The sequence below is a fragment of the Schistosoma mansoni genome, chromosome W, assembly GCF_000237925.1.
Source record: "Schistosoma mansoni strain Puerto Rico chromosome W, complete genome".
Classification (NCBI taxonomy): Eukaryota; Metazoa; Platyhelminthes; class Trematoda; order Strigeidida; family Schistosomatidae; genus Schistosoma; species Schistosoma mansoni.
The window spans coordinates 44,384,260-44,395,148 of NC_031502.1; the positions used below are offsets into that span (position 1 = coordinate 44,384,260).

Sequence of the window (10,889 nt, forward strand, 5' to 3'; positions counted from 1 at the left end):
AAGTTCATACTTATCATCAATAACTTTTCGGAGTAAATCCACAAAATAATATACTTTTCGACATCTTTATCATTGTTCTCAGATCTGAATTACTAATTATTAGACTTACGATATCTCTTCTATTTTTTCAGGGTGATAATGGAAGAGTTCAGTTTTCTTTGCTAGCTACATATGCTCTTACGAAGTCATCAAGGCGAAATCAATTTATTGGTTCTTCACCAAATATGTTGACTAGTTTTGAACATTTCATTGATAGACCAGGATCAGATCTCAATAGTGAAGCCGGAATGACACGTCACGTGGTTGACCAGCCTATATTCCGAATTACGTCAAATGGAGTAATTGAAACACTAGTTGAACTAGATAGAGAAACAGTACCTGTATATATACTTAAAATTGGAGTTCGCGATCGTGGAGCTCAGCCACTTGCAAGTACAACAATGTTAAGGGTAAACGTACAAGATGCGAATGACAATGCTCCCGTTTGGGTTTTCCCCACACCTGTGGATAGAACGATTAATCTAACCACTGGAATGAAACCTGGAAGTCTAGCTGGTAGACTTAGAGCAGAGGATGCTGACTCTTTCGAAGCGGGAAAAGTTGAATATCTGTTCCTTGGACCTCGAGGTGAAACAATCGAAGGTGTCACTTTAGAAGAAGGTCTGCTTAATGTTCTAAATCCTCCTAAACCAGGCCTAACAAAAACAGTAAAACCTGGACAAAAGCTATCCTCAAATTCAGATGACTTGAAAGGATATCGTGCTGGCCCTTTGTATTTAAACGGAACAACCGGTGAAATATGGGTTGCTCAAGCCTTGACATCCGGAACAATAAATCTGCACTTACGTGCAGAAGACCAGGGAACCCCCCGTTCCCATACAGATGCATGGTTAACTATCAACGTTTTCATCGATCCGAGTGAAGGCATTGGATTTCTGAGTTTTGGCGGGGATGGCACATTAAACATCACAATAATTTTGGCTATGATAACTGTGACGGCCATTATATCACTGTTCCTAATTGTTGGAATAGTTTGTGTTCGTCGGAGACCGACAAGATACACTTTGGCTCGTAATGTCACTGGAACTGATGGGGGGGTTTCTCCCGGAAATGCAGCCACAACCTTCTCAATGGATGTTGCTAAAGAAAACATGTCAACAAATATCAACAGTGGTTGGTCTTCACCTGTAGCTACCTACGGTGCAAATCATTTCATACCTGGGCAAGCCAATGGAGGAAACTCGATTATAGAAGACGGTCAGATGTTTACAGCGCTTTACGGGCATGGAGGGGTTATGGGATATGGAGCTGTCATGTCGCCAAGCGATACAGCAAGTTTGATTTACGTGCCACAAGCCCAAACAACACCAAATATAATAGGGTCCCTAGGAGGTTCGATGACACCAGTACCAGTTGACCTTACTACAACAAGTCCAGACTATCCTTCTAGAAATCACATGCATACATTTGGAGTAAGCGGTTTGCATTTCTATAAAGTTTATTATTTACTTAATACTTAATTTGTTTTTTCATTTATCGTGTGAAGTGGTCGTTTTGTGCATACTGTCGTTTTAGCGTGATTTCTAGATATACTACACTTCTGATTCTTAAAAAATATCTACATAACCATAATGACTAGAGGTAAATGTCATGGTCTCATGTCTAAATAAAGATTTAAATCTCCATCTAGTGGGACAAAGCACACAAGCAAAAGCACTATTCGATGAGAACATTGTTTCGTCACAAAACAAACAGTAGGTAATCTGTCTGATCATGTTTGATTGTATTGGCCAGAAACCACCAATCATCAGGAATAATTATTATGCGCAAGTAAGATTGATTAAGTGCGTGCGAAAAATACACTCCAATAGTCTTATAGGGAGTGACTACTAATATCTTCCATTTACATAAGACTAATTCAAAAGTGTCTACGTAAGAGTGTATAATAAGTGGAGCTCCGAGAAACAGAAAATTACTGGTTGGATAAACTCGTCCTTCCAAACGTAGTTAAGATTTCATTATTAAGAGTAGTATTGTCACTGATTTTATTCTACTTTGTATTTTATATTTTAAACAAATTTCCACCAATCACATAACCAACTGATAATAGTTTGTTGACTAGTAACTGGCTTTTTAAGGTAATTTCTGTGTATTGTATGAAGAAATCAAATATATCAGAATGAGACACATATCTACTGATGACTTTAGTTAATTGTTGAGTCATTGAAAATGGATTCAAGTCTTACAGTATTAGCCATTAGGTATTAACTTGGTGGCTTAATATTACTTGTTGTGCTTTTTGAAAGAACCTAATGTATGAAGTTTTATCTCTTGTGACTCATCATAAGAGAAAAACTTTAGCTTTCATTCGAACTAATCATCAAACGGCGTATAGAGATCCTTTTTTAGATAGTACATTTACCGATTTCGATAATAAAATTCATTGATTTTTAACCAATAAACTGTACTTCCTATTGGTAGAGTACAAAGTACTTCCTTCATTAGTGTCATCATTATCGTTAGTATTAAGAATTAATGTGAAAATGACTGAATATTGAGTAAGTATAAGCAAAAATGGATGGTGGCAAACAGTGGAATCCAGGATGCGCGTTTCGTCCTGTTTGGATGTCGTCAGCTGGATATACCTGTACATATGCAAATAAAAGACTGATCACTTGCAGTCCCAAACATAAGTGGGAAGATTCAAACAAACAATACTAAATGAATTTGAATTAGTAATCTTTAAGTATACAAAAAGTTAACATTTATATTGTATGTAAGTTAAACATTTATTTCTCTAGCAAAACTATAAATCCAAACACAACTGTGATATGTTGCTGTATATTTTTCTGCAAATAACTACGTACATCCAATGGTTATCAACTAAAGTTTCTCCTGCAAAGTCCATAGTTAAGAAGCCAGAAACGCTTCTAAAGACTAATTTATGCCCAGTTCAAATAACAATAATAGGAAATAGCTAAATAAATAAATCAGTAAAATGAACAATTTATCTACTCCCAATCCGGATTCATATTGTTTTGTTGTCTGGTTAATTTATTCCACTGTTAATGTAATCAGTCTGAATTACTCAGTTATCTTGCTAACATGATCTGGAATTGTTTTGAAAATGTAGTGATTTGTCATTTTACTACATAGTAATTTTTCCGGTAGTTATGCATCACATGTTGTCTATCAACATTTCTGCAACTCCATGAAAACTCATGTTTTTAGAATGAATAATTTTAATTATTTTTTTATTCATATCGTGTTGTACTACTGATTCATTTTATTGCATCAATTTGTTTAAATTTATCTGAAAAAGAAAATAATAACTGATTCAGTTTAACCGCAAATTACACAATAGAAAGTATAATAGATTCATAGTGGAACTACATCTGACAGATTGAAATTTTTGATGGGTTTCGCTTTCTACAAGCCTAAAGTTTAAACAGTTTTTTTGCAGTAAGCTCTGACGATGTTATCCAAAAAGATAATGATAGCTCTACAACGAATTTATCTACTTTAGAGAGCCGAACAACATCAAAACATTCACGCAATCTGTAAACTGCCTCCATTATTAGAACCTTTGTTATTACACTGTTTCATATTGTCACCAAATGATTATATACTTTGTGTATGGTATCTTATGGGAAGGGGCTAAAGAAACCGGTACTCCTCTCTGTTGTTGTTTACTGTTCATCAACATAATATACACCAGCAATAAACCGTTTACAAAATCTCCCCCAACATGTCTTAAAAATTGGTATATTGTTGATATCGGCATTGTAAATTTTTTTATTATAAAACTTTGGGATAAAAGGTACCAAGTAGCCCTTTTGTAACATTAAGAAATTTTAAATACTAAGTGCTAGTTACAAACTAAAAATTATCTTAATTAAAATATAAATACTTTCAAAATTCACGGAAGGGTTATTAGAGTGAAGATAAGAATTAAAAAACTAAGAACTTTTAATTTGTGTTAACTGACCTTTACCGATAAGACATCTGAGATCTCAACTAATTCAATCATTAAAAAAGACAACTTCGATCTCAATCTTTTTACAGTATTGGCCGAAATACAACTTAAGCAACAGAATCTGATAAACACTGAAGCATAAGCAGACTGGTCCTGGTTGTTACCTGGTGACCAGGTAATTTAGCCATAAAAAGAAATATAGAAGGCCAAATATGCCCACTATTTATTGTTCACAAAAGGTCCAAAATACTGTATGTAATTTCATTATTTACATTACTTAGTGGTCGAAAGGTGTTCATTCATTGCATTTTAGGTGTTTAACCATAGCCATAGTATTCCTTTCCTTGTTATTGATAAATACCTTCTGTGTTTTCCTCTTACATCGAATGACTTGATTTCGTCTATACTTTACTTTTTTTAGAATAAAAAAAAACAAAATAAATAAAATTACAAAGTTGTTTAAATTGTAAAATACGTTAATCATTCTATCCTCTTCGAATTCTCAATAAGAAAGTAAACATATAAACCAATAGTTCACTGATTATTCACTGTCTTAATAGAAATCAATAAAACATATCCTTCTAGTTATATTAGATTATAATACTTAATAAAATAATCAAAATTGTAAACAATAATAATATTAAAGAGCAACTTAATGAATAAGTTTATTCACAGTTGAAATCATGAGTCAATTGAAGCTAGACCACCATGAAAAACATGGAACCACTGGACGGCTGTTTCGTCCTACTGTGGGACTCCTCAGCAGCGCGCATCCAAGATCCCGCTGCACGAGATTCGAACCCAGGACTTACTAGTCTCGTGCCAGAGCGCTTAACCACTAGACCACTAAGCCGGCATCCGATGATGTTAATCTCTAACTTCAACCATTCCAGGTTTTCAATGGTGGTCTAGCTTCAATTGACTCATGTTTTCAACTATGAAAATACTGAAATCTCCACAAAACCCCTCTTCTGAAGTTTATTCACATTTCGAATTTTGTTCATTTTTTTTTGTTTTAGTCTTTTTTTCTTTCTCTTTTTTGAATGCATAACTTGTCTAAGTTCAAAAGTTCAATTTCATATCCATCAATCATGTAATATTTAACATTGTTTTAATGTTATAATATTTTATTTCCTTAAAAAAATAATGAAAAAATAGGAAAATAATTCCAAATTTATCTGATTTGATTTGTTGTGAAGAAAATTGTTGTTTTTGTTTTTTCCTCCTTGTAATAGACAAATCATTGAAGTGAATAAGAGAAAAAACAATATTTGCTTGAGTTAAAATTTAAAAATGCTTTTTTATATTTTGTTTTAGCGAATTCGGAAGAATAATATGAGTAATTACTATGTAGAGTCTTAAATTTTTTTTAAGAATCTGCAAGGAATATATTGTAGTGGTTTAGCTTTGTTAATCAATTACCTTGATAATCATTATTATATAAATCCCAACAGTATTTGAAATCAGACGGCAATAAGAAGCGGCGACTACGGTTATATGGCGGATAGTACGAATAACTAATCTACAACTACATCGACCGAATTCGAAGCACAGAGGCGAATATCTGTTTGCGAGCGAATATAGAGGCAAACTTATGGTCAAGTTGAATGAAGGCAACTATAGAAAAGACAAAGGCTAATAATAGGATAAGAGTACAAATACACATGGGAATGGGAATAACTCATCGAGCGATATTTAAGCGATTACCATTTTAGCTAGAGAGAGATATGCACGTAGGCTGTCACGTGATCAAGCGTACACGTTTATGCGGACAAGATAGTGAATATAATAGTACAAAGAAATATGTGAATTGTTACTGTCCGAATAACATTGTCTATTAAATAAGTTAATAAAAGGGCTTAGCAAAATTTAACCATAATCGAAGTTGACTGTAGGAGAGTTGCTGCAATATTGAGTATGGTTAATATCACATTTGATCTAATATTTGTTTAGTTTCATTTTGCGTATTCATGGAATAAACAGCTAGGTGAATTTAGAAACCAATTTTATCCAAAATGACACTACGATTTATGTGATCATTTCAAAGAATTGTCTAGTATCAGAAATATAACTGTCTATTTCCTTCATTTAGAACCGACATCATGAGTTATAAAATAAGAGATTATCAACTAAACTACTGGCTAGATTGTAACCATTGCAATCAAAATATTTTTTTATTCCGGAGCAACCATTTAAAGTGATGCAAACCATTTTCAGAACATCTATATTTCAATATTCTTTCAGTTACTGTCTAGACTGACTTTTGAATGTTTTACTTACTCTAGTGTTAAATACTTAATTTTACAACTGAGCATACAATCTGATCATTTGGTTAAACTATAGTGTCGCCAACATTCCATTTGTTAATTTAGTTATTCTCTAGTTGTAATGACTATTCTTCCAAAAAGAAGTAGAGAGGCAAAAAATAAACGTATGGAGACTTATGAAATTATATTTGTCCTTGATTGAACATCGTTATTATTTAAATTTCCGATATTATTTTCTACATACATTTTAGACTTTAACACGAACACGTGGTTCAGTTGGGCAAAGTGTATTTGCAGCTCCACCTGGTTGTGCAATCGCTTATGAACCTCATTTAGATGCCGACAGTGGGGATTCAGGTAGAGGTCCATCTGAAGAAGGCAATCAATTTTTATTATCAGATAATTATAGAAGTAAGTAGTTTTTTTTATTTTGAAAACTGATTTGTTAAATTTAACATACATATCGTACTTTGTAAGCTATTGAAACTCATTTTACTTTTAAACGCTGTATTTTGAAGAAAGATATCCCATAAAATCTAACACTTTCATTGGATATCCTATTATATGAATGAAGAATATTCTTTTTGATAAATTCTCTTTAGGTTTTACAATCATATATCCAGATTAATAATTCAATATGTAACTAGGTGTAAAGCAAAATACATAGTTCAAAATCATAACATGGGAATTTAAGGTTATGTAATAAAATGAAATCCATAATGTTGATATGATTAATATGCAGCGTTAACTTGAATAAGCCTAAATGTTAAATAAAATATGGGTCAGATAGAGTGAGGGGAATAATAATACAATTACCAAATCTATCAAATGTCTAGTAGAACACTGTTTTGTGTGTAATGTTATATGAATTTAATAAGAAATAATGAAGGATAATGAGTGTTATGTAATCTAACCATGCGTTCAGGTGATTATTAGTTATGTTGAACCAATAATAACGTGAAGTGTTATTAACATATCTTCTTTTTAGGAAGCGATGTAAAATCCTTTCGGTATAGCCTGATTGTTTCGCCATTTCTTTCACTAGAATTATGTAATTTAATTCAATGAAAACCTAAAAATTTGTTTGTCACTTTGCTATTTTTGAGATTAATTCAGACTACAGTATTTCACGAATGACAGTAAGTAGTCAGTCTAGTTATTATTATCATTTAACAAACATTAGTAGGTATCATTACCATGTTTGACTTGACAATTTCGAATAGATTGAGCACAGAGTCGATTGTTATTTATTCTCTGAAGAGGTGGCTTACACTGAGTCACGAAACGTTAAGAAATCTAACTTATGGGGTTATTACAAATATATTATCCATTATTAATCAGTAATTAAATTTTTGATTGGATAAATTCAATTACGTTTGTTTTATAAATCAATAAACTATCCGTTAATTCTAATAAAAAACCCGAAGGTATTAAGTTATGAAACTTTACAGGTGTATATCATGATTAATTTAAAATTTAAAAAAAATGTATTTTTCCGCCTTAATACACAATAAAACACAATTATTTACACAATCAGTAGAAATATACTTAATTACAAATGTATAGATATTCATACTAAATATGAAGTAGTTACCAACTTAGTCGATCCTAGGGATGATTGTCACTGACAATACAATCTGTTTTGAAATGCAACTATGGCATGGTCTGAATGGATGACAATTCAGCTCCCTATTGTAATTCATATACTTACTAATGCTTAGTGTACGCAAATTTGTATTTTATAGACTCGTCCTGACACATATCATATGAATATGATAGATGTTTCGTTAGTTTAAGAATTAATTACTTGCATGAAATATTTGTTATTTTGATGTTATATACATTTGGACAAGTATGCTATCAAGTACAGTAACAGTTCTTTATAATACTAATACTATCATTGTGTATTTATGTTGCATGGATCTAACATTTACAACACTCAGTTAATAATGAAAGAGAAAACAATTTTGAACTTGAGCCAGGTTTTGCAACTTTATTTAAAGAAACAAAAAATAAGTGAAAATAAGTAAAAGAGATTTGAGCAATTTTCTAGGCACCTGAACAACTCAAACCAAGAAAAAAACAATCAAATTTTTTTCTATCTTTCCATTTTGTTTTTATTTATTTTATCACTTGAGATGGTGAACAGATTTTATACCGCAAAAAAAGATGAATGAAAAAATGACATTCATTTTCGTTGTTGTTAGTTTCCATAGAAAAAAACAAAAAAAACAACAAAGCAATCCTTGATAAAAATTTGACAAAAAAATTTTTTAGAAGTAAAGGTGTTTATATTGTGCGTTATTATTTCAAAAGTCAATTGAATTAAATCAGTTGTTCTCTTCTTTTCTTGATTATTTATTTATTTATTTAATAAATTCATTTAATTAGTGAAAATACAAAAAAAGGATTGTTAACAACTAGAAACTAGAAATACTCCTAGTAACTTATTAACTTAGATAAAATTAAATTATTCCCTATTGTAAGTAATGATGATTTGATAATCAGATAAGAACATTTATAGTTTTGAACTAACATTATTTTTATTTTATTTCATTACTGTAAACAAAATAACTGAAATAAGCATAGTATGTACCTAGGTATTCTATTGTTTATAATGGAATAAGAAAATGATTAACTAACTGGTATTAGGTATATATTTACTTTCTTGGAAACCATGTAATGTAGCAAATGGTAAAGATTAAACTTTGGTTCTTAATAGCTTACAAATATCCAATATGATAGAAGTCCCATTTACAGTAAACATTATCTTCGTTATTTAGATATTTTACTTGAATCAATGCAGAAATTTTGAAGAAACTATTAGGAAAAAAACCATAAGTTTGCTAGAGAGTCCAACGATGAACTGCTTAGGATGTTTATTCTTATATAGAAGAATAGTATTTTTGTTCATGCAATCAATCTGAATAATCGTCAAACATATTTCACAGCTAAAATGTACGTACATATGTGAATACACTAAAACATACAACAGATGATTGAATATTTTCACATCAACTAGTGAATATCTGTACTGAAGACTTAGTGCTGTTTTGTGTGTGATAGAATGTTGCCAATCTGACATGAGGTAATAATACATTGCACTAGATACATTCTTGGATTGATTGATCAATATTATGTTATTTCATGAAGGCTATCTTTTAAAGGAGAGTCCTTAGACTCTTAGTTGTAAGCGTTTACGATCATATTCAGGCCTTGAGATCACCAGCTCTTGCTTAATAACTACTTGTATGTTTATTTATCTACATTTAAATATATATACATACAATTATATCCTGATAAACTTAACAAATTTCATTTAATATTTGGATGTAGACGGCATGAACATACCTGGACAGCATGGAACATATCAGTACAACACGTACTCTGGATATCGACCAAGTAGTAGAATTGGCTATTACAGGAATCCAAGTTTAGATAACACAGGAAGTCTGACTAAAATTCATTCAATCGCATGTCAAAATCCAACACCAGGCGGTTCATGTGCATGTTATATAGTTTCTGATAATACAATCATTCAACCAGTAGCTCAGTATGGAAATAATAATGGTCCCGGAATCGCTTATCATCCAGAACATGCATCACCTCAGAAAATAATGCCATTAACACTAGAACAACAGCAAATGGAACATTCACGAGGTGAACACAGTCTACCTCCCATACCTCCACCTAGAAGTCCTCAGATGCCTTCATCTACTGTCACATTACGTAAAAATTGCACAACAAATATCCCATCAGGTCTCTCAAAATATAATGAATCTCCCACAAAGGTGAATTCAAGAGCTTCAGGTTTATACCCTCATTCGGAAAATAGCCATGAATTGATCCATTCAAATAACAATTTTGATCATAATGGTTTTAATCAACCCGACGATCAGTCATCAAATATAATTCAAACACCACTAAGAATCGATTTAAGAGGACAGTCTACCACAGATTTTAATACATCAGAAAATAATTATGATACAGCATCGAAACAACATCGATTAGTAAGAAATGGTTTAGGTATTGGTTTACCTCCATTAGCTAGTAATTATGCATTAAACCAACCAGTTAATATTCAACCCAAACAAAAATCAAACCCATTATCAAATCCAGAACTTCAACTAACAGTATAAATATTTTTTTTCTTTAATGCATTTGTTATTTTGTAATCATAATAACATTTTATGAAAATATTCATTTCAATATTTCTCAAAATGTATATCTAGTTCATATGTAGTAGTAATCACTAATGTCTTTTCACATTATTTTAAAGAGAATTTTTTTCTGGTGTCAAGAAATTACCTCATATTCAACTTTCCTGATGAAAGTTAAAAAAAGAAAAAAATTGAGCATTCATATTATGAAAAAACCTACGTATGAACACGAATACACAATTTCTTACTCATTTGGCAATATAAAGTTCCATCTCAATCACTGATTGCCAACCAACATGAAAGAATAAGTGAAAAATTATTCATCCACACTTTTTCCTATTTTTTTTTCGTTTTAACTTTTTCAAACGATATAAAGACATTAATTGTAAACATGAATTAGTCACATTTTCATTTTCTACCTAAAAATAGATTCCAAAAACAAAAGAAATCTATCAGAATACCTAATCAACTAGTTGAATTGAAACT

The 10,889-nt window shown here is 31.4% G+C and overlaps 1 protein-coding gene across 1 annotated transcript in view; it reads left to right on the plus strand.

The window, feature by feature from the left end:
• Smp_176540 (putative cadherin) overlaps nt 1-10,533 on the plus strand; it is a gene marked incomplete at its 5' end in the record, with an annotated part of 53,246 nt that extends 42,713 nt beyond the window's left edge. Inside the window, 3 exons of the mRNA XM_018789833.1 lie at nt 132-482; nt 6,495-6,654; nt 9,580-10,533. Coding sequence (XP_018655236.1) covers nt 132-482; nt 6,495-6,654; nt 9,580-10,382 — 1,314 coding nt within the window. The 3' untranslated portion in view covers nt 10,383-10,533. The remainder of the gene's footprint in view (nt 1-131; nt 483-6,494; nt 6,655-9,579) is intronic.
• Nucleotides 10,534-10,889: the final 356 nt, after the last annotated feature.